This window comes from Camelus bactrianus, chromosome 27, assembly GCF_048773025.1.
Source record: "Camelus bactrianus isolate YW-2024 breed Bactrian camel chromosome 27, ASM4877302v1, whole genome shotgun sequence".
In the NCBI taxonomy this organism is placed as follows: Eukaryota; Metazoa; Chordata; class Mammalia; order Artiodactyla; family Camelidae; genus Camelus; species Camelus bactrianus.
Genome location: NC_133565.1, coordinates 37011634 through 37036446, shown reverse-complemented (window position 1 = coordinate 37036446; position 24813 = coordinate 37011634). Strand labels below are relative to the sequence as shown.

Genomic DNA, 24813 nt, shown 5'->3' with positions numbered 1-24813 from the left:
AAACCTCACACCTTGTACAAAAATCAATCCAAAATGAATCACAGACTTCCATATAAAGCATAAAACTAGAAAACTTTTAGAAAAAAAGCATAGGGAAAACCTTTGCGATCTAGGGCTAGACAAAGAATCCTTAGACTTGACACCAAAAGCGTGATCCATCTATAAGGAAAAAGTTACATGCTGGACCTCATCAAAATAAAAATTTTTATTCTAAAAAACATTTTGTTTCACCCTGTGGATGAAAAATAAGCTACAGACTTTGGGGGGAAATATTTGCAAACCACATAACTTACAAGGAACAGTATTTAGAATCTGAAGAGCTCTTAAAATTCAATAGCAAAAAACCCAGACAATCTAATTAGGAAAAGGACAAAAGATGTGTACAGACATTTCACCAGACAGGTTCTCAGATGGCAAACAAGCCCACAAAGACACGTCTGCCGCCATTAGCCACTAAGGTAGCACAAACTAACCCACAGTGAGAGTCACACCACAATGAGGTGCCACCTCACCCCTGTCAGAACGGCCATCACTGAAAAGCCCACAGATGACAAATGCTGAGAGGGAGCCCTCCCACACTGCTGGTGGGAATGCAAATTGGTGCAGCCATGCGGAGGACAGTATTTAGTTCTTTGAAAAAGTAAAAATAAAGTTGCCATATGATCCAGCAATCCCACTCCTGGGCATTTATCTGGGAAAGATGAAAGCTCTAATTTGAAAAGACACATGCACCCCAACGTTCACAGCAGCACTATTTGCAATAATCAAGACATGAAAACAACCTAAATGTCCATCAACTGATGACAGGATAAAGAAGCTGTGGTATATTTACACAATGGAATACTACTCAGCCATAAAAAAGAATAAAATAATGCCATTTGTAGCAACATGGATGGACCTGGAGATGGTCATTCTAAGTGAAGTAAGTCAGATAGAGAAAGAAAAATGCCATATGACACCACTTACATGTGGAATCTAAAAAAGAAGACGCAAATGAACTTATTTATAAAACAGAAACAGACTTACAGACATAGAAAACAAACTTAGGGTTACCAGGGGGAAAAGGAGGGGGTGGAGGGATAAATTCGGAGTTCGATTTGCAGACACCAACTAGTATATAGAAAATAGATAAACAAGTTTCTACTGTTTCTACAGCACAGGGAACTATATTCAATATCTTACAGTAACTCATAATGAAAAAGAATATGACAAGAGAAAACTACAGTGAGCTATCACTGCTCTCAGGATGTCTAAAACAAAAAATAGTGACAGCGCGAGAGACTAGGTCACTTACGCATTGTGTGTGAGAACGCAGGGTGGTACAGCTACTCTGGAAGACAGCTTGGCAGCTTCTTAAAAAACTAAACATGTAAATACTATATGACCCCGCAGTTCCACTCCTGGGCACTTTTTCCAGAGAAAGGAAGATTTGTATTCACGTAAAAACATGTACATGAATGTTAAGAACAGTATTACTTGTAATAGCCCCAAACTGGAACCAACTCAGATGTCCCTTAATGGGTGAACGGTTAAACAAACTGGTGGGGTATCCACACGGTGGAATGCTATTTAGCAATAAACAGGGATCAGCTATTGAAAATATGCAACAGCTGTGCCAAATCTCCAGAAAATCATGCTGTGTGAGAAAAGCCAATCCCAGAAGGTTACACACTGTGTGATTCAATTTATACAAAATTATGGAAATAGAAAGTACAATAAAGAAAAGAACATATGCATGTTCAAGTATGACTGAAGCATTACGCGCTACACCGGAAATTGACACAGCAGTGTAAACCAACTATACACACACACACACACCAACAAAGAAAGGGAAGAAAACGCGGCTCTCCAGCGGTGGCCAGGGGCCAAGGAGATGGGGACAGGAGAGAAGTGTGTGAGGCCACAGGGGCATCACGTGGGACCCTGCGGATGGAAGTGGTCTGAGTCTCCGTGTCTGTGTCAGCACCCTCGCTGACACTGTGCTGCGGCGTCACAGGGCGTCACCGTGGGCGGGAAAGGGGTGACGGGTACAGGGATCTCTCTGTACGGGCTCCCACCACGGAATTTACAAGGACTCCACGTCTCAGTTTTCTGGGGATGAGGAAAGAGTGTCGGTCAAAGTAATTTGAAAAGTTAAAGGTGTTCTTTATGTTAAATTTGGAATTTCACCAGCTGCCATGGCTGCTGACGTCGGCCCTGCTGGTGCGTCTGGTGCTGGCTGGGAACTGTAGATCCCAGCTGTGGTACAAAGGAAACAGCTCTCGGCATCAAGACAAAAGCCATGGGTTCAAACCTCAACTTTACCTCTTGCTGAGCCCTTCACCTTTGGCAAGTCACCTGTGGCTCAGTCCCTTGGCCTGCCCGGATCCCCTCCTCCAGGCCCCGTGATCCCGACGGGCGGACCTGTTCTTGCGGGCTGGTGTGGGCGCAGGGCCGAGGTCTGCGCGTCCAAGGACTCGCCAGCCTAGCCAAAATGATTTGTTCTAATTTCGGGCTGTGATCAAGGCAGGGCCAACTGCAGGCTTCCTTAAGCCACCTTCTTTTTTTCCCCTAAGGGCTATCAGAAAGGGCACTCTTTCCTCCTCTGGGACTGGGACTCCAAGAATGACATAGGAACTGCCTGGGGCCGTCTTTCCCAGCCGCGTGGAAGAGGCAATCACTTGATATTGTTGGACCCAGCCAGGCCTGAAGCCACCTACTGCAAGAAATGCTCTTTTTCACTTATGCTAATTTGAGCAAGGTTTCTGTCACTGGCCCTTGAAAAAGTAGCATGATTACTGTTTCATTTAACTGCTGTTAGCCTGTTTTATTATCTGTCTAGATAAGTGCATTTATTTATCTATTATACAAGCAGATGTAATAATATTAACAATCCCATTGGACTGTCATACCTATGTCACGCTCACGCACATGTCTTTGTTTCCTTCCTCCACCCCCACCAGTTGGCTGGCTTGGGGAGAGTCAGAGAGAAATTGAAAGCAGACCGTAGCTGGAGGGGTTAGAGGTTATCTAGACCACCCACCCACACCTGAACCTTTCTACCCTCCACTTAATATTCTGAGTCTTGCTCTTTCACAGTGAGGATAATAACCACTTCTTTGTGTGTGTGGTGCATGGTGCGGTTGGGAGGGTCAAGTGGCTTGACGCAGATCAAGCATTTTGTGCAAAATACAAGAAAACAGTTATTATCTTATAAGGAGCTTGTGGTCTGGGAACAGAGATAAGGATCCTCTAGGCAGAGGCTCTTAAAATACAGTGTGCATAAGGATAAAGTGAGGGGTAGGGCAGGCTGATCAAAATGCAGATCTCCTCCCTATAAACACAAAGGTCAGCCTGGAGTCCCACTCCGAGAACTGCTGGACTGGTGACTAGAGAAAAGGCTGAGACATGTGGCAGGAACAGCACTTGAATGCCTACTGCTGCTGATCGGAGACGGGATCACCAGGAAGGAGCAGAAAAGGCCGCTGGCTGGTGTCAGGATGGGCTCCCGGAGGAACCCAGAAGCAGGCTCAGAGCCAAGGAAGTCAGGAGCGACACACTGGTTACAGGCGTCCCCAGGGAAAGCCGGGGGGCGGGGGGGTGGAAGAAGCCAGGCGGCACGGGGTGCAGGGGGAGTCCACACTCAGCCTGACCCCGCGGGGGCTCTGAAGTGTGAGTGACACCCGAGCGCCCATCTCTGGTCAGTCACGACTGTGGGGTGGGTGGAAATCAATCAACTCCTACCACGTCCATCCTGGACACCAGTGTTCCAGTGTCCAGGTGCAACGTGCCGAAGGTCACAGGTGCGAGCCATTAGCAGCAAAGCTCCAAGAAACTGGAGGACGGGCGCTTTGAGAACCTGGGTGTCCATGACCGACCGAGCCCTGGACGCTGGACGCATGATATCACGAGGAGGAAGACATTTCAGAATCCTGGACCGAAGGCACCACGGGATGGGTTCCATATGGCCAGAGCTGCCACTCTCATGTTCTTATTTCTCGCATTCCCAGCAGAGCGCAGATAAAATCCAGAGCATTTGGGAATGTGACCCATCTTCCCGCAGCCCCTCCTTCTCTGCCCCCCACCACACACACGAAAGTGCAGTATTTTTAGCTGTGCTCATTTGCTGTCTGTCCCTCCAGACAGGGCTGCAGAAGGAGGCCCGTTTTCCTCCCTGCAGCATTGCAGGGAGGCAGTTGACCTGCACACGGATGGTAAAGCCATTTACACGTGGAGAAGCCGCCAGTGTGGCTTTGGGAGGGTGGGCAGGTCCCAGCCCTCTCGTCACACAAAGGGAAAGCCTGACGCGTGCCAGGGAGGCGAGGTGACTTCTTACAGGGGCTGATTGTGAAGAATAAAACACGAGCCCTCCCATTGCCCCTACCTTTCTGGAGTTTTAACTATTACAGCTGTGAGAAGGACTTTTGCAAGCAGATCATCTGGCCATTATAAAGATGAGAAAACTGAGGCCTCAAAGAGGGGAAGAGAAAGAAATGAACGCTTGTAACACAGCCACCTCCAGGCCCACGCACGGTGTGGGGCACTGTTCCAGACGGCTCCACTTTAGCCCCACAACGAGGCAGGATTTCGAACACCATTGTTACAACTTGACCACAGGCTCAGAGAGGCGAAGGGCTTCCCCTGAGTCAGAGCTGAGCAGGGAGCCGGGGTCAGAGCCCAGGCCCACCCGGTGTCCAGCCCTTGTCTACTTTTCCCAGTCTTCAGGGTAAGCGGAGGAAGGCTTTCCAGCCAGCCATGAAAGAGCCTGGGCCTGCTGCTTTTCACTCAAGCGTCAGTGCCCCACGGACAGGACGCTACGTCTGGTTTCCTTCTGGATCCCAGAGACCGGGACAGCGCCTGGAGGAGCCCGGTAAGCCTCTGTTGAATGAATTGGTGGAAGCAGGCAGCATTTATTGCACGTGCCCTTCATGCAGAAACCTGTCCCTCGAAAGAGGAAACATGCTGTCCCTGTGATGTTCATTCTAGAGCTGGCAGGACAAGGTGCACATGGACGCGCTGGAGAAGGGGCCCACGCAACCCAGGTGTACGATGCGCTGGTGTCATCCAGATGCGTCCGGGTCCAGGGCAGCGCGGGGGCATGTGTATCTCCCACTGCTCCACCTGCAGTGCTCTGGCCAGAAGGAGCTCCTCCTCCTGCCTTCCTCGCCAGAGCCCTGGCCCCAGACGGGCTCCTTCCGACTCCCCAGTTCCTCCAGGCTTCAGCGATTAGCTTCAGCGCCGTCTCCTGTAGGAGCCTTTCCTGAGCCTTTCAGCTGGAGGAGATTTCTCCCACCTGAGTCCCCATGACACCCGACCAGTACCTCTTTGTGGCACATGCCTTGTCTCCTGTACTGACCCCCCCAGACAGGGGTCAGGTTCACAGCTTTGCTTGAAGCAGCTGACAAAGAACCTGCACACCCTGGTGCTCCCAAGCGTGTGATGAGTGAGCGAAGGGAGGAGTGGATGGAGAGGTGGGTGCCAGACAGACAGGGCGGCAAGCTGCGTTTTGGAGTATGTGTTTATCTCCATGGTGGGCTCTGAGGAGCCGGATCCACCTGCCCTGAATCAAAGCATCCACAGCACAGCACTGCCCCCTCATCGCCTGTTAGCCGTTTACAGCTGTGAATCAAGGTGCAGGTAGGAAACTCCTGTCTCCTGGGCTAAATGAAGCCCTTGGCTTAATTTCAACACACGTATGGAGCAAGGGGCAACAAGCGAGTCCCCTGTTTGGCACTAACAGTTGCAAAAAAGGCGACATGGTTAAAAGCACCTTTGGTATGACACTTTGGAGAAGCGGCTTTCAAACTGCTCTGAGCCAACCCCAGGGTTCCATAGACGACTCGCTTCTATTTCTCCCACTAGTTCTATGTTTTCCTCATTCAGTTCATTTGGTATCACTCATATGTGGAATCTGAAAGAAAAAAAAAGGACACTACGAACTCATCTATAAAACAGAAACAGACTCACAGACTTAGTAAACAATCTTATGGTTACTGGGCAAAGTGGGTGGGAAGGGATAAATTTGGGAGTTTGAGATTTACAAATGTTAGCCACTATACATAAAAATAGACTTTAAATAATTTTCTTGCTGTACAGCACGGGGAACTATATTCAATATCTTGTAAGAACCTTTAATGGAAAAGAATATGAAAATGAATATATGTGTGTATACGCATGACTGGGACATTGTGCTGTGCACCAGAAATTGACACACTGTAACTGACTATACTTCAATTAAAAAAAAAAAAGTTGATGGGTCCATAAGATGGAAACATCACACTCCGTGTCCCATCTGCCTGCCTTTCTCTGTGTATCTGGGTCCCTCCCACCCCCAGCCATCAGGGGTGCCTGCATCTGCGTGACACTCAGAAAGCTGCCCGGAAGCCCCCGCTTCCTTCTCACAGATCACAAACCCTGGAGGCCAGGAACTGAGCCTTGCTCATCGCGTGGTCACCCAGCCTCTAGCACACGGCCCTGCACTCAGTAGGTGTTGAGGGTTTCTCGTGTACTTTCTTCACACAAGGGAGAAAACAGAATAGATGGATTCAGTGGTTTGAGGAACTGGAGCTGTTGGTAAAATCACTCATGGACGTTCGACAGGTGTTTCTGGAACACTATGGGGAATAAAGGGAAAACAGAAAACCAAGGACACGGAGCTGGGGTGGGCGGACAAGGAGAGAGCCAGCACTCAGCCTCATCCTGCCCCCGGCAAGGACAAGGGCAGACCCCGCCCGAGGCCCGCCCCACATCCTGCTATGTGAGGGCCTGTGCACGTGCGTGTGTGTACACACCAGCCTTCATGTCCAAGTTCCACCCACGTGCCTCCAGAAGGCAGCCACCCCTTGGCCACCCCCAGGGCTGAGGGGTGTGGACCCTCTTTGGGAGACGGTTCTGGAGAAGATTCCCTGGAAGCAGGCGTGGAGTCATCTGACCAGGGAATCTGGGGTCCCAGGAGCCCAGAGCATGGCCTAGAGGGGAGCGCTGTGGGCCCCAGGAAGGGACATCCCTTTGGCCTTGTGAATGCCTCTGTCCTCCAGAGAGATGCAGTCAGAAGAGGGCCAGGTCTGAGGGATGAACTCCAGGGGAAAACAGAGTTAAATGCCAAAGGCAGTAAACGTGGTCACCACTTGACCGTCAGGAGCAATGTCTGCGAAGGTCTAGCAGTGTGAACCCTGCTTACTGATTTCAGAAGCATTTGTGCGTTTGAAAATATGGGCAGTAAAGGAAGTGGGAGAGCCGTGGGTAAAAGCGTTAAATTCCAGACCACGTGACAGGAAGCCGAGATTTTGCTAAAAGCAGACAATCCAAGAAATAGCCGTACCAACACATATGCATTTCTTTTAAAAAATCTAAAGTCAAAACCAAAAGACAGAGCTGGAGGAACTGAAAGCTGCTGCCAGTAGGGAGAGGGAAGCATGGTGGGGGTACAGCACTACAGGTTTTCAATGATTTTTAGCACAATTTTATAAAAAGTAACGGGGGGCAGTATAGCTCAGTGGTAAAGCGCGTGCCTAGCACGCCCGAGGTCCTGGGTTCAATCCCAAGTACCTCCATTAAAATTAAATAAAAATAAACAAATAAACAAAACCACCTCCACCACTAAGAAAGAAAAAAGAAAAAGAAAAAAGATGTGTATGTGGTACTTTGACTAAATAAAAAATAAACACTAACAGATGGTGCTGGTATCCTTGTGGGGGCTGGACACAGGCAGAAAGACTGGAGGCAGAGACCGGGGGAAGGACACAGGACAGGGCCCGCGAGGACGCTCTCTGGGGGACGGCTGCCAAGGAAGGGCCTGAGTGAGGAGCTGCAGGTCTGGGTCCCCGGAAGACGCAAGTGTTGGGGGACGGAGAGGTCAGCTGAGGACAGGACTGCTGTGGGGCAGGCGAGCAGGCGTCCTGGGCTGGCTGGGAGGGAGGCTGGGGTGTGGGAGCTCAGTCCTGCCTTGGCTGCAGCTGCCACAGTGGCCGGTGAGGCCTCCATCATCTCCCTGACCCACACAGGCACCTTCACCACTGCTTGGGATGGGGCCCAGGGTTCCCATGGCAACGGGACAAAGTCTCGCAGGGAAGAAGAAAGAAAATGATGAAATCGAATCTGGCCCTGAAATAAAAATAGCCAATAGTTGAGATTTTTAAGAAAGAGGAAAAACAAAAACAGTGTTTGGTACATGAGTCACACCAATTTCTCCCAATTACTAGCTTTTAGGCTCCCAAGAAAGCATCCGATGGAAAAGCCTTGGAATGTCGTGGCGGCGAGGCCGCCGGTGCTCCAGCCCCTCCCGCCAATCTCATGTTTGGCTCTTTCCAGTGGAAGTCGTCACCCTCCCTGCCTGGAGCCAATGTCCCCGCTGGCAGCTGGGTGCCAGGGAAAGACCAGGGGCCTGGGAGCCAGGAGAAGTGGCGTAGGCAAAGCCCCTGCACGGGGAGGAGGCTGGCCTGGCCGACTCCAAGGCCCACCCGTTGCTTCTATGTGGTCGGCTGCGCCTCGGTGTGGGAGGAGCAGCAGAGGTGGCTGCGGCCACGACCCTGTCGCTTAGACCATGTAGTTACATCTTAGGGGTATGTTCTTCTGTCAATAGGCTATGGAAAGAATGGTGAACCCTGGCAGGGGCTCCCATGTAGAAGACTGGGTGGAACTTCTGGGGAGAGTCCGTCCATCCTATGCGTGTAGGGGGGAGGCTGTCCGTGGGCTGGGCTGGGCTGGCCAGGCAGGCTTCTTCGAGGCGGTTCCAGGCTTGGAGAATCAGATGGGCGCCCAGCTGCTCAGGCTGGCTCAGGAAAGGGCACCCAGAGGCGGGGGGAGGGCCCAGATCGGGATGGAGCTGCCTGCTGTCGGGTCCACAGCACGTTGCTACACCTGCACACTCTCTTCCTCCACAAAGCAAGGGCTTCACGACTTCCAGGGACTGAAGTACACATGCTCGGACAGTCGGCAGAGGGACAGAATTTAAGTGCAGGGAGGTTGTGGCTGTCACTTCATTCAAAGAGTGCTCTGTCAGGACTGAGCACAAGAAGAGTGGCAGGAATGTTCTGGTCAGTCTCATGGCTGCAAACCCCACTGCGTGAGACCCTGACCTCAGGGCCCAAGCCCCGGGAGATTCTGTTCTTCAGACCCTGGTGTACGGCAGGGCCATGGCCGCAGGCCTTACTGATGAGAGGCTCCTGGGAGCCTGCAGCTAGGTTGCCAGAGTTTGAACCTGGCTCCGCCTTTTACTAGATGAGTGATGTCTGAGCAGGGCCCACAGGAAACAGACGGCTCCTCGGAGTTTGCAGAGGTGTGCCCAGGGGGAAGGGAGCCCATAACGGACGGGGCAACCCCCGGGACTCCTACAGAAGGGGCTGTTCCACCTCTAGGACTGAGCGGACAAGGGCAGGGAGCAGGTGGGGGGAACTGGTGAGACATGTAGACCTAGGAGGGGTGTGAGGACGGGAACTGTGGCCAGAAGAGGGCACCATGGCTGATAGGGAGGGAGCCAAGCAAATACTGCGGCCTCCCTGCTGGGTCTCCTGCTGGGTCCCCCATTGGCTGAACCCACCCAGAAGCCAGAGGCAAGGGAGCAGGTGAAGCTGGCTGCGGATCAGCCCCTTAGGGCACAGAGCAGCGGGAGAGAGGTGAAGGGTGGCCCTGCACGGACAAAGGCCAGCACCCACGACCTTTCTGCGCCTCAGCTCCCCCACCTGTAAAACTGCAAGGGTCACCCCGACGCCGCAGGCTGTTGTCGGGATTCAGTGAGGAAACTCACACCCACAGCCACACCTGTTCTTAGAAGGGTGGGTAGCGCACGATGCCCGGTGTGCAAGCGTTTGCCATCACCCACGTTATCGCCATGTCCCCATACAACTTTGTTCCCATACTCTAGGTACTAGAGTTTCCTTCTTCCCCTTTATCTAAATCTGTTCCCTGCCAGCTGACTCCTGGGAACGGCCTATTTATCAGTTCATATGAGAGTGTACGCAACTTGTAATGGTTCCAGGAGTTACCTTGCTTGGGGGCATCTGCACTTTAATAGGAAACACTGCGCCAGCCAAAGGTGTGAAACTCTAATGGCAGAATCTCAGGTCTTTTGAAGCTGCTGCGATCGTAGGTGAGTGGCCTTCTCTTCCTGCACTGAATACTAATCACCAGTGGGGGATACAGGGAGCAGGGGGCTTCCTGCAGCCCCTGCCCAGGGACCGAGCTGTGAGCATCTGACAGAAGGTGGTTGAGCTCCACCAGTGGGCCACGTGCCAGCTCCCAAGGAGCCAGCCCTGACCCTGTGTGCATCTTCTGTGTGTCCTTCAAAGCTAGGAAAGTATCTTTAGTGCCCAGTAAATAATGTGCCCAGAGAGGGCTGACCTAGCCTCAGGTCACCCAGGCGGCTGACAGCAAGGCCAGGATTTGAACCAAGAGTCCTGACCCCAGGCTGAAGTCCTCCCTTCACCCCGACCAACCACGATAGAGTGCACGCCCTTGAGTGTCCAGAGACATCCCTGGGCAGCTGTCTGAACTCACCAGTTGGCCTTGGAGCAGTGTGGCCTTTCAGTCAGGGGGGAATGTTGACCCAGGAGAGGCTCCAAGTGTGAGTCAAGCTGAGAGGTGGATTCTTTGGGGGTGTGAAGCCCCTCCTGTTCTCAGCTCTGTCCAGCACTTGTGGCCCTGGGCCTTGGCTGTGTGGCCTTGGCAATGACTCTCTCCTCCACTCCCACCTATGGAGGTGCCCCCCAAGTGAGGCTTCCATTGACCTCAAAATGCCCCTCCCTCCACCTCAAGCCTGAGCCTCCTCCAGGCCATTGGTCACATGCTCTGGGACACACATGTGAGCTGACTGTTTATGCAGTGTTTGCTCACGATAGCAACAAACACCCCCTCTTCTGTGGCCCTTTGATAGCAGCATGTCGTCACATAGGAGGGGCTATAAAGCAGCTGGCAGCAGACAGCCTTCGGAAAACAGGCCCAGGCTCACGATAGCGTTTGCAAAACAAGTCCGGACTCAAGAAGGCACCCAAAGGCCAAGGTCGGACCCCGTTCCCTCCCTGGCTCCCGGCTCGTTCGCACAGCTCAAGCCTTGATCCATGGGGACAGGGTCAACGCCCCTCTGCTGTGTCTTAATCTCTTGAAACTTCGTGACCTGTGATCTGGCATCACTCACACCCAGGTGCCCCAGATTCCAAGGCTGAGAGGAGGCAGTCATGGGGCATCTTAGAAACAGATGAAATCTTAGGACATTAAATTCGAAAGGTTCTGAATTTCGTGTGAATATGCAGGCTTCCTGTGGTTCAAGCTGCCCTCGGATTCCCAAAGGAGCCCTCGACTGGTCACAGTAGACTAGGTAATGCTTGGTAACAAACGATTCCGAGATCTCGGTGGCTGATGACAAAAGTGAGTTTTCAGGGAGCCCCTGGTGAGTCTGTTCCCGGTCCCCGTTCTCCCTCCCTAAGGTCCAGCTGCTCACCTTTGTAGGAGCAAACTGAACAACAAAAGACAAACATAACCAAGCTATTTTGCTAGATGCTTTTCTGTGTGGCAGGCACACAAAGAGCCAGGTGTTTCATGAAGTGCTGTCTTACTTGATTTTGGGAGGCAGAGGAAGACACGGGCCCACAGAGGAGAAGTGACTTGTTCTAAGCCACCCGGCTAGTTGTCTAGCCAGCAGTTGGGCTGAGATTTGAGCCCAAGCCCAGCCTGGTAGCTGCAGTGAATGAACCCACTGCGTGCAGCCCTCCCAACCCCGGTGCGCTCGTCCTGGTATCTGCATTGCACTGACGTTTACCTGGCATTTCTCGTTGTCGGATGAATGTTCACTGAGGCCCTTCCATGCGCCGGGCGTGCTCTGGGTGCCAGGGTTCCAGCGGTGAGTAAACCCACACAAGGTGCAGGCAAGGGCGGGACGGACTGGGAGAAGCAGAGAGAGACTGAGGGCGAGACAGAGCCGTCCCTGGAAGGAGCGGCGCCTGGGGGGGCTCAGTCGCCACACAGACTGGCCAGAGCTGCTCAGGAGTCTTCTGTCTCCAGCGCCTGCAAGGTTCTGGGGAAGTCCCTGCAACACTGCACCTGGGCGGCTTTGTTTTTTTTAAACTGTGGAATCACATTCATCATTTTCTCTCCAGTGGCATGGGATCGGTTTGCAGAAGGTGTTCCCCCAAATGTTCATTGAATGAGTGAATTCACAAGTGAGCAAATGAATGATGGCCGACAGCGGGCAGGACCCTTCTACTCTCTGGGCCTCGGCCCCGACTCTGTCCCCGAGCTGTTGTCTATGGGCCCCTCTCTGCTGACACCTGCTGACAGACGTGACAGCAGCGTGCCTGTGTGGCGGGAACCCTGCTCACTGCGTACGCCCAAATGAGGCCCGTGGGCCAGTCCCCACAGCTGACTTCTGGATTGGCTGGGTGAGTTTGGCCCAGAGACAATGTCACCATCGGAATCAAATCCAGCAGCGTGCTGAGGAGTCAGTGAGGAATTCTCCAGGGCCAGGCGAGCTGGACTCAAGGACTCTGGCCAGCGCTCATAGTCAGACGGGTCAGCGTTCCCCGTCAGACGGGTGGGGCCCTAGGAGCACAGACAGGAAGTGTCTTTTCCCAAATACCCCTTCTGCTGGTACCCCAACCCCACCACTTGTGACTTATTCCATTGGGCTCGGCATTTGTTGTCGCTGGTTTGTCTCTGTGGGTCTTCTTCATAAATGCTGAGAACCTTGGCAGAGCGATGGAGCCGTTACATCAAATTCAGTTCTTGTTCGCCTTTCAGGCGCCAGCCTGTGTGTGGAGGTGAAAGGCATACGGAACTTCTTCCGCTACGTGTGGAACTTTCCCGCGGACCTGAAAATATTCCCAAATTTTAAAAATTTACTGAAATAAATTAAAAGCACCTCCCTCTGCAGGCAGCATGGAGGATGGAGTCGAGTGGGCAGGACCACAGCATCCCTGTGGTGACACAGACCTGTGCTCTGCTGCTGGCGGAATGGCCAAGGGAAGGGGAGAGAAACGAGGGACAGTAGGTGAGACAGGACTTGACACCTGGGTGGAGGACAGCTGAGGAGGCATGAGGCTCATGGTCCCAGCCCTCCGAGCCCAGTGCCAGGCACAGAGGATACCTCAGGAAAGGACGGGGAGGCTGCCACAGGCCAACCAGGCAGCTGGGAGCAGGGGAGGAACACCAACCCAGTGCCGCCAGAGCATCCCCTGCTCGTGGACTGGGAGGCCAGACCCTTTACAGCAGTGCTCCCAAACTGTGGGTGAGAAGGTCCAGGTTTCCATTTTTAAAATGTAGTTCCAATCCAACGAAGATCGTTTTGGTCCACGCCCTGTTTAGCGGGGGAAGTCCGCAGAACACACGCTTGGATGTCAGGCAATTTCCAAGTGCTGGAAATGTTTCTGAACACTGACTCTCCGTTGCCTTTTCATCCTGCTGCAGACCAGTAGAAACACAGTTGAGGACCAGCACTGTCCACTTGCAGCCTCACAACTACCCAGGAGTTAGGGACTAGGATTTGCAATGTGCAGAAGAGAAAACTGAGACTCAGAGGGGTTTGTGTCCTATCCAAGGTCGCACAAAACTCGTAAGTTGCAGAGAGCGGGATTTAATGTCTCTAAAAGCAATCATGCCCACACGTCCACCACACGTCCTCGTCAGTGGCACGGGCAGGCCCCTTTCCTTGTGCCCTTCAGGCTGTTTTCAATGCTCCTCTTTACTCCTTTTCCCTGGAGGGCAAATCACGGGTTGTTCTGACTCAAGAGGAGGAGGGCGCGGAGAGGATGCCTTTGCCAGAGGTGACCTCACAACCCGTCTCCCCAGGGCTTGGCGGGGCAGCTAGCGCGCTCAGAGCGGAGACCTCGCCAGTGTGGCCCAGAGCACTGACCTTGACCAGCATCATCCCACGGGCTCTGCTGCCCACTGGCTGGGAGGGGAGGCGCCACAGCACGGGTGACTGCAGGCGGCACTCGGCAGTGACCGCTGACAGCAGCAGGTCAGAGGGCGTCAAACGCCGTGTCGAGGGCAGAGTGCAGAGACCCTCATTTCTGTGGATTCTTGTTCCACGAAGAATCAGGGAGTACGCCGTCTCCTTGGGTTTCTGGTTTTCACGCCGAGCCCTTTCCCACTGAGACTGAAGCTGGGCTCTTCAGACATGTTTGTACAGACAAAAGACAAGTGTACTTGAAACCATCTCCTTTTCAGGGGCTGAGAGAGCCTAAGCTTACGGAGCAGATGGTGCCCGTAGGGCAGGCGAGGGGGCGGCAGACGGTGGGGATTCTGGGCCCTCAGAAAAGGGGCTGGAAGTCGGGCGGGGGGAGTCTGTGGGTGGGCAGGGGCCTGAGAGCCACTCCCTGGGGCAATGGCTGAACTACAGGCCTAGAGATTTGTCCATTCATTCATCAGATACTCACCAATATCTACTGCGTGCATGTACCCGTCTAGGTTCTGAGGATACAGCGGTAACAAAGACAGATTTAAAAAATGACACATTTCTTACACCATCTGCCCACCAGTTCCTGGCCGTGAGCACCCTCCTGTCCCCGGACTCCCCACTTTGGCCCCAGCAGAGGGACACTGTCTTACCCAAAACCTTGACATTCAGGGGCTCTGTTTCAGCAGAGGGTAAGTACATGTTCCTTGTTAGAGCTGCAAGGCCATGAGAACGAAATGGACCAATAGCTCATGCACGCTCCTTGGCACCCGTGTGAGCACATCGGCCCTCGCCCTCAGTACCAGGCCACCTCCCGCCCCTGCAGCCTCAACCCAGCACATCCTTCCACACAGTTCTGCTCTGGGAACTGATGACCCCTGCTTACAATTCACTCTCAGGTCTCTGCTCTCCCTGCTTTCCTCTGCCCCAAACAATTTTTGGATTTCCCATTCCTCAGCATATTGAAATCTTGTGAACTGCCCAAGGCTCAGCTCACACGTCACCTCCACTGGGAAGCCTCCTCTGATTTCCACTGTCGGAATGAATGCTTTCTAGGAGGGAAGGTATAGCTCAGTGGTAGAGTGCGTGCTTAGCGTGTATGAGGCCCTGGGTTCAGTCCCCAGTACCTCTGTTAGAAAAATAAATTAAAAAAAAAAAAGAATGCTTTCTGCTCTTTGTTCCCAGTGGCCTGACTTACACACACTCACATACCTCCCCGCTTTCTAAAGGCTGCCTTCTGGTTGGCCCTCACGCTCTTCCCTCACCGTGCAGGGGGTGCTCAGCGAGGGGCTGTTCTCAGACCTGTTTGCCCCGCTTGTTCTTCTTCCTGCCCAGATGACAGACCCACACAGGCTCAGCCAGAACCAGGGCAGACTGGAGCAGGCGGTGGGGCCCTGGCAGGGCTGGCTCCGGGAAGGGAGGACGAAGCCTACGGGGTGTGCTGGGCTCGATGGAGAAATGTTTACAGCTCTTTCTGAAAGTGAGGGGCTGAATTAATCCTAGATTCACAGAAAGTAAGCAACTCAAAAAAGAAAAGCAACAATTAATCCCTAAAAAAACCCAAAAGCTGTTCAAAAGGAAGAAAAACGTCAACACAGTTATACGGTGTGTGCTTGGTATGACTTACACACTTACAGTCGTGACATACTGAACAGCGATTCGGTCACAGCTGTGACACAGCTACACTGTGAGGACAGGACTTTGGGAGTGTGTGTGTTAGACTGAGACAGGGTAAGAGCTAAGTTGCCATCTGACAGCTAATGGCTAATGCCTAAAACAGAGAAGTCAAGACCTGGAACTACAAGCTTATTATACAGAAACCCCCAGGTACACGCACACCAAAAAGCACTGAAAATGTGCCTCGTCTTCGAAGTCAGGACACCGCTGTTTCTGTCATCAATGCTATGGTACTATTTGACTTTTTCTCTTTCTTTAAGTTGATGCACAGCTGATTTACAATGCTGTGGTAGTTTCTGGTGCACAGCATGGGGATTCAGTCATACATATGTATACACATGCTTTTTCATATTCTTTATCATTGTCAGTACAAGATACTGAATACAGTTCCCTGTGCTAAACAGTAGGACCTTGCTGTTTTTCTATTTTATGTATAAAAAGTCAAATAGGGATTTGCAGGTACAACTTGACTTTTTGAAACTAAGGAGGTGCATTGCTTTGGTTAGAAGTGAAAAACGTTCGCAGCAGGTGAGAGACCGCCAGTCAGTGCCGTTACCCCCAGGCAGCAGGCTCCTCCCAGGGAGACAGTGGGGAGCAGGGCTGGGCGGGCAGCCCTCAGCCCTCAGAGGCCGCCTGCTCCACAGGGAGGGTCAGGGAGTCCGCTAGGACGCAGCCGCTGCACCTGGCTGTGTTTTCCTTCCATGGCTCAGAAGCGCAGGGTGAAGTAGCTCCTCATTAAATGGCATGTCTGCTGTTAGGAAGGGCGTGGTGGAAGGGTTAGGTGGAAGGATGTCTGGAGACACTTGCAGGCCAGGAGTAGGGTGTTTGTTTTTCCTCTGAGACCCAGACACTTCTGTTAACCATTGTTCCCAAATGTGGTTTTTTGAAAACTTATTCTTTTCAAATTCCATGGGCAGCCCAGACTGAGTCGTCCGTCTAGGAATTTGAGGGGCCGAGAGCAGAAATAGCATTTTATAGGAGAAGAGGGATCAAAGCCAACAGACTTTCTGCAGAACCCACTCAGGTCTCGCACTCTCAGGATCACACCTCATTAACGCCCCCCATCCCCTGGCCTCACCAGGTTGGTTTTTAATGAGCTTCCCTTCAGTGTGCTCTGGTTTTCTGTCAGTGTTTTCCAGGCAGACGGCTGTTTCTCCTGGTGCTGGGACCAGTCTCCAGAGACCCCACCACACAGGGGTCTTGTGCTTGGCCGACATCCAGCTGTCCCTGGATGTCCGTATCTGTGGGCAATTTGTTCCAGGCCCCACTCTGTGGGTAACAAAATCTGCACGTACTCAAGTCTCATACAAAAGTTGGCACTGGCTGATGGGGACATGGAGGGCCAGCTGAATACTGGTCTCCTTTCTCAATGTTCTTCTCCCCGACTTAAAGCAATAGTTTTGATTTCCCTAATGCTTTACAGTTCATAAAGCACCTCGGTTGATCCATGTAATATCAACACGAATGGGCAAGGATTACTGTTTCATTTTACACGTGGGTTAACTGAGGCTCAGAGAGGTTAAGGGACTCACCTATGATCACACAGCTAGAAAGGGCAGAGTTGGGAACTGAACCCGATCTCCCGAGGCCTTATCAGAACTCCAATACCAGTCACCTCTGAAGGTGCCAGCCCTCAGCCTCCATGCGGTAGCTGTGCACCCTCACGCTGCCTGAGCACCTGGGCTGGCTCACCCGCCCGCCTTCCTTACACGGAGCCAGGTCTCCAGGCCTCTCAAGCTCCTCTCTCCCCTCTCCCCAACCTTAGCCTCCTTCCTAGAGCCTCAGTTTCAACTCTGACCACCAGTTGGTCAGTCTGAAGCTAACTCACTCTAAAGGGTGAATGATGCCATGCAGCCCCTCCCAGGTGAGAGCAGACAGAGCCTAGGATTTGATGTTAGGTACAAACCTCACCTCTATAACTTGCCAGCTGTGGCCTTGAGCAAAACTCAGGATGCTCTGGGCCTCTGTATTCTCTTCTCCGAAATGAAGGCAGAAATCCCTGTCTCAACAGGGCTTCGCAGATCAGACAACAAAAGCGATTTACCAGCTTTACAAAGGAAAGGGATTATTAATATTGGCATAATAATAGCTGCCTGACACCCCACACCTTTTCTGTGAAGGGTGTTCTATTCTCCCCACTTCACAGATGGGAATACTAACACTCAGAGACAGTATTTGACCTGACCAAGCCCCATGGTGAGCTGGCAGGAGGTCAGGTTGAGATCGCAGCTCTGCTCATTCCCAGTCTGTGCTCTTCTTCTTGCCAGAAGTCTAACACGTGCCTCCCCAGGTAACAGCCCACCTTGTGGCTGAGCCAGTCCACATCTCTTGGCTTTCAGAGAGTAGCCAGCAAATTCTTTCATTAAAAGCTGATATATATTTTAGGATGCTTTTGGCTGCAAGCAACAGCTCAAATTAAAACATGGGGAATTAAAAAAAATACATGACATCATGCAAGCAGCAGTCCAGCGACCCCAAAACTGGTGAATTCAGGGCTCAGTGTCACCACCGGCAAGGGCGACGCAGTGGTTCCAAGGGCTCCACCCAGGACAGAGCTCAGGGACGGAGGGGCGTTTCCTGCCTGTGTCCCTGCTCATTAGTGAGGAGGATTTTCCAGAAGGTACCCCTCTCCCCCAGCAGAATTCCCCTATGTCTCACTGGCCAGGGCTGCATCACAGACCCACACTAAACCCATCACTGTGCAGGGACTTACCAAGACTGGCTTAGGCTAATGAACTCCCACCCAGGGTGGGCCTGGGGTTCTGCGTCACCTTCCCGGATACGTGGGAGGGTGAGCACCCGAGTACAGTCAGGGCTCGGGCAAGAACGTGGAGCGGCGATGCCCAGCGGAACCTCCTGCACGGACGGGGGCACTCGTTTCTGTGCTGCACAGTTCAGCGCGGCAGGCCTGCCTACCACGGCGGGCCTGGCAGGTCCAGAGGGCTGAGCGAGTGTGCCCGTGTGGCGTGTGCATGTCTGTCTGCCGACTGGATAGGGACCCCCTTCCCACAGGTGTCGAGCTCTACTTTTCTGGGAATACTTGTACTTTCCTCTCTCCCGCAGAATGAAGAGAGGGGGGGTCTTTGTTTTCTGGGGGGCAGCTCATAAACTGGTGGGTAGAAGGGGAGATAAAAAGCTCCCAGCCCCAGCCCGGAACCTTGGAAGAGGAGCCCCCACTGAGAGGCACTGGCTGCCCCCGAGGGCCCACCCCCAGGACACCCAGGGCACCCAGGACAGAGAGCGGCCTTGCTCCTTCTGCCCCCGCCCCGATCACTCCCACCCTCCCTCCTTTCCCACCCGCCTCCTGCTCCTGCTCCGAGCCCTCCTCCCTTTCCTCTCTTTCTCTCCCCCACTCCTCCATCCGCCCGCTCCCTCTCACCCTACTCCTCTCTTCATTTGTTCTCATCATCCTGCCAGACTTTAAACTCTGGTCAAATAGTTTCTCCAGACCTCTTCTCTTTGCTGAGTTCTCCCAGGCCCTGTCTTCTCTGCCTGGTTCCCTCCCCTCCTTCCCCCCGCTTCCCTGGCATCTGATGCCTACTCGGAGGCGAGCCTTCGAGGCACAGTCCCTGAACCCCAAGTGATGAACCTGATCATGGAAATGCCTGCCCATGGCAAGGGATGGAGGAACATGTGGGAAAGGAAAGAGGTTTCCTGGAGCCCCTCCACCACACAGTGCAGGAGGCAGTGGGGACAGCTTGGGGCTTGCCCTGGCGAGGACGGCGGCTGGGGATCACCCATCTCTCTACCTGGCCCGGGATCCTCGGGCAGCCCATGGGATGTGACTGAGGCCTTCAGTCTGGGCCCCTGAGCCAAAGGGATGGCCGCATTCTCAGTAAGGAGGGTGGTAGCAGCTTGAAACTCTCCTCAGTGCCCCAGCCCCAGCTTACTGGCCTGGAAGGGCTTCAGAGAGCATCAACACACAGGGAGCCCAGCTGGCCTGCTGGCCCATCTCCTCCTGCAGCTGGAGCACGTGGAGAGGAGACAGGAGAGGGAAAGGCCCCGGCACACATGGGCAAGGGCCTGGGGTCTCCTCCCTGCTTCCAGCAGGCTGGCCTGGTGCTGGGCACTACGGATCTCCCCTGCCCTGGAAGACAGCTGTTCCTAACCAAAACTGCCGTTCTCCATGCACTTCCCAAATTTCTGAAATCTGGGAGTCCCATTAGGGCCTGAGCAGCTCTCTGGGAGGAGGAATGACTTCATCAGAATTCTTTCCAGTTTCTAGTTGGTCTTCACCATATTTTTAAGGGCAAAATGCCATCACATAGCCCCTTTCCAAAAGCCCAAATGGCTTTCAAATGGGACAGAAAGGGGCTTCTGCTCTCCAGGAAAATCCTCTATCCCAAGTCATAAACAGCCCGGGTAACCCTACAGCCCCTGAGCTATAAATGCTGGCTTTGTTCGGGGAAAGGGCCTGGGAGAGGCATCAAGTCTGAGCAGAATGACTGCTTTCCCTCCTGGGGTCTGTGGGCAGGGGGTGCCAGTGATCCTGTGCCAGGCAGCAAGGCCCACCCAGGTCGTGGCAGACGGGGCTGTGACCCCACGTGGGCTCTGAACACAGAGACGAGGTGGCGGGGCGCGTGGCCCAGGCTGCAGGGCTTTATCATAAACACCCCTGCTCCGCCACCTGGCAGACCACCTCTCTGAGCAAACCCTTCCAGGCTCCCGGGGGACCCTGCCGGGCAGTCTGGATTCCTCTTCCACTTCCTCCCTCCCTCCTTGTCTTCCAGACTGACCCTCCACTCATGCCAGGCCTCCACACCCTCCTTGCCCCCTTGCCTCTGTTTAAAATGTCTCCTTCTCATCTATCTACATGGTCCTGGGCTTCTAACAAGGTCCAAGTCAAAAGCTGCCTCTTCCTTGAAGCTCTTCCAGATTTCCACCCAGAATTAAACGATTTCTTCCCCATCCCTGACGACCCGTTTGGAAGGCATGTTAGAACAAATCACGGCCGCTGTGCTTTAGGGCTCACTGTCCACGTCTGTTACTCCACCCGTGAATCTTGGGGTCTGTGGGGTCTGTCCCTCCTCTCTGCAATCCTGCCCAAGCACTACTTCCCATTTGAACAGGTCCTCAGCCCCCTTGGTGAAGACTCAGTCTCTTTCAAGATTTTTCATCAGTGCAACACTGCCAGCTAGCATTTGACGAGCACTTACCGTGTCTGGCCAAAGTCAAAGCATTTTATGGGCAGTGACGCGTGTCCCCCTATAACAACCCTATTAAGTAAGTACTAGAAGTCCCCCACTGTACAGCTGAGGAAGCTGAGGCACAGAGATACTGAGTAACCTGCTCAGAGCCACACAGCCAGTACACGGCGACGTCTGGATTCAACCCTCAACAGTCTGGGTCCAGAGTCTGTGCTCTTTAACCTCCAGTTCCTCCTCTCGAAGTGGGTGTGAGCACGGCTTCTGACTGGCGGGTGTGACTCAGGGCTCCACCTTCCCTGTGTGACGCTGACAAAGCTGCTTATGTGACTTCACATGTGAAATGGGGCAACAATAGTACCTGTATCCCAGTCCCGCTATGAGTGAAGGAATCCACAGCGCGTGCACACAGAGCATGCTCAAAAAGTGCACCATGTTACCATTCCTGCTGTGGCCACTGGCCTTGCAGAGTAAGCTTGGTGTCAGCTTGCAGGCCAAGGCACCGAGAGCCAGTCACAGGGAAGTGCCCTGTGAAGGACCCATGCGTGTGAGCCCAGGTGTAAGGGCCACCCTGCCCAGGACCCTGGCTAGGTCAGACTGTGTGGCATGGGGCGTGCGGAGGTCAGGGCCAGCACTGCCTCCTGGCACCTCCCAGGCTAACCAGCCCCAGCACCCCAGGAACAACCCCCACCCCCAATCTCCCAGAGCCATGAGGGTGAAATTCCAACAGCAGAAAACAGATAAACCAAAAAAATATCCTGGAGACAAGAGGCTTGCGGTCAGAGGCCCAGAGTGACAAGAGTCCTTTATGTCCTGTATGAAAGGAAACAGCCACCACCCCCCAACCATCGTCGCGCAAGGTCTGCCCTGCAGACAGAAGATTTGCAGTGTGGGCTGTAACTGCTTCAAAAGATGTATGTGTACAGACAAGGCCTGGAGGTCACAAGCAAGAGTAAGAAGGGTTACGTTCGGTGTGGCATAGAAGTGAGTGAGTGAGTGTGTGTGTGTGTGTGCGCGCGCACACACTTGTGTGTTTCTGGGACATTCTTTAATGGCTTTACATCCTCTCACCCCCCCAAACCCCGACAAAAAACCCTGGAGGAAACAATGGTGGTTCAGACATGTGTGCTGTGTCTGCCTGCCCAGCCCCTGTTCCCCTGTCTTCTGGGCAAATAAGACCCCTCTCCCCACTCCGCGGCCCTGGGCTGCTTGGGGTTCTGATTCCAGGCGTGGCTCCCAGGTTGGGCCTGTGACCTGGCCCTGGCCTTTCAGAGCACAGATGCCCTGGGCCATGAGGGTGGCTCAGAGGGGGCGGGAGACCCCGGGCAGTCCCCTGAGACTAACTTAGGGGCTGCTGTTTAAATAGTTGGGGGTGGCGTAAGCCTCGGGCTGCTGGTGGCCACGGGGGAGGACAGAGACTAGGTCAGCCCAGGAGCTGGCTAAGAGGCGGTGAGGAGAGGGTGGCACTGGTGAAATTTGAGCTTCTGGATGCAGGTACACCTGAAGAAAGAGCTCTCTGGGCTGAGATTTTCCTCTCAATGGCGGTAAGGACGTGGACTCTGGCACCAGCCTGCCCAGGCCAAATCTTGGTTCTGCTGCTTCCCAGTAGCGGGACCCGTTTGAGTCTGCCTCATATTCCTCATCTGCAAAGTGGGGATAAGGACACCTACTCGAGGTTGTTGTGAGGGTTCACTGAGTCAATACGCATAAAGCAAATGCAAGCACTAAGTCGGTTTTGGTTATTATCAATATCCAGCTGGGTTTCTGCCACGTGCAGCTGACAGAGTCCTCACTGCTTCAGGAGCCACAGCTGGGGATGCCCTCTAAGGCTGGCATGGAGGGGACCTGGACAAGTGAACTATCCACAGGGCGAGAACTACAGCCATAAGTCCATCTCCGCTCAGCCACAGCCCCTCGGCCCATCACCCATAAAATGAGCCGGTTCTGACCAGGCGGCGTGTCCTCTGGGATCCTCACCCCCACTAGGCAAGGACCCACACTAGCCGCCCTGGGTGCTCAGGTCCCTGATGAGCCTGGACGAGGTGTGTCCACTGACCACGTCACGGCTTCTTCACTGACCCCCTGGTCTTACCTGGAAGACGGCCACGGACTCACTGTCCTGGCTGGCCCTGCCACACCCTGGGCAACCGACACCTGCCCTGCTCAGCTCATGGCAGCCGTGCCCCCCACCACGGGCTCCCCACGTGCGCTGGGCTTGCTCCAAACGGCTGAGCCTTCCAGAACTTGCAGAAACCTGACACCTTCCCACCAACAGACATCCCTGGTAGGGCCCACAACAAGAGCATCGCACAGTTAGTTGCAGGAACGGCCACTATTTATTGAGCGCGGGACAAGGGTTCCTGGACCACGGAAAGCCAAAGCAAAGCTGTGCCCTAGCCAAGGACATGCCCCGCCCGCTCAGGGAGCACACTCCATCTGCAGAGGCTGCTGCCATTGCACAGAAACAAGCCCAGACCTGCGGCCCTTTCCGCCCAGCTGTACCTGCAGACCTGCTGCCCTGGCTGGCTGCTGGCTGACCCCCTCCCCACCGCCCACCCAGGAGCCTCTTGGTGCATAACAAATTGCCCTGAAGCTTAGCAGCTTAAAACAACACACACTGATTGTCCCACACAGTTTCCCAGGGGCAAGGACCTGGAGCCGCTGAGCGGGGCGGCTCTGCTCGGGGCCTCTTACGAGGATGCAGTCACCTGAAGGCTTGTCTGGGGCTGGGGGACAGGCTCCCGAGACTTCGCCGTATTCCACTGTTCACAGACCAGCCCCCCGCCAAGCGGAAGGGGCCACCCAGGGCGTGAAGAGCAGGAGGGCGTCCTCGGGGCCATCCGGGAGGCCACCACGGCCACCCCCAGGAAGCCTGGTCATCAGAAAAGGGGGCAGGGAGGAGTGCGACTCAGGAAGAGACGTCAGAAGGGCGCGAGGCGACAGCGGCACTTCAGTCGTCTGCACACTCACCCGGGAGGCTGGCTTCTCACAGCCGGCTGACCACAGGCCTGGACGGCGCTGGCGTGGCAGGACCGGGATGAGGGCTGCGCCCCTGCGCCGCGCAGGCGGAGGGTGGCGGTGCTCGGGAAGCAGCACAAATGGGTCTGAAGATCTGAGGATCCAGTGGGTCGGTACCGGGCTCCTGGGCGGGCGGCCCGGCGTGGGGGTGGGCCGACTGCTCCGCCAGGGCCCGCGGGGCTGAGGAAGGGCCGGTCTCCTGGCGGAGGGGGATGGGAGGAGAGGAGGTTCTGAGCAGTTCGCGGAGGGCAGGGGAGAGCCTTGTCAGGCTTGTCAGGGCGGCGAGGGCATCGGCGCGGAGAAAGGGGCCGCGGAACCGGAAACCGCAGACGGCTTCCCGGAAACTGAGGGGCGGCTTCCCGCGATCGCTGCCATCTCGCGGGAGAGGCCGCAGACCCGGCCTCTGCCCTCGCGCACCGTCGTTCCGGGTTTCGCCCCCGAGTCTGAAGTCCACGTCCGCCAGCAGGGCTCGCCTCTCTCCCGGGAGGATGTCGCCGGCCCCTCCGACCCCTGGAGCCTGTCCGGGCCTCCGCCGTCCGCCCCGGCCCCCAGCCCGGTTCTAGCTCACGCTCTCGGACCCCCCACCGCGGCTCCGGTTCTTCCGCAGCTCCCCAGCACCACCACTCCCCAGCCTGCTTCTGCTGCAAGCTCCATCCGCAAGGAGGCAGGAGGTGGCTGATCCAGAGCCAGCCAGCACGTTCCTGAAGTGCTGACAGGTTGGTTTTCACGACTTTCAACGACTTGAAAGCTCGGAACAGCCAGACTCGTCTCTTGGGGGTAATGGCGTTTGCAGGCCCCAAGACCTGCATTCCGGCTCCTGTGCATGGCAGCTCCCTGCCTCTCCACTGCCGTCACTCTGGGCACCCGGAACCCCTGAGCCAGTCTGGTCTCTATGAAGCCTTCTGTGTCCTCCTAGAAACCTCCAGGGCCTGGGGTCATCCCGGGTGGGACAGCATGCAGTTGTTAGAAACTAGGCATCCAGCCAGGGGGTAGCGGGGGCCCCAGACTCGGGCCTGAGCCTCTGGCCCGTCAGCATCCCCCTCTGCCTTCTGCCTTTGGGGCTCCCTGGGTACAGTTACTACCCCCGCCCTGACTCACAGGACTGCTGAG

General features: G+C 54.4%; 1 protein-coding gene across 1 annotated transcript in view; it reads right to left on the bottom strand.

Annotated features, from left to right (window-relative positions):
* LOC141575206 (uncharacterized) overlaps positions 1-24512 on the bottom strand; it is a 54752-nt gene extending 30240 nt beyond the window's left edge. Inside the window, exon 1 of the mRNA XM_074353934.1 lies at positions 23656-24512. Within this exon, the coding sequence (XP_074210035.1) occupies positions 23656-24512 (857 nt within the window). The remainder of the gene's footprint in view (positions 1-23655) is intronic.
* Between the last annotated feature and the right edge of the window lie 301 nt (positions 24513-24813).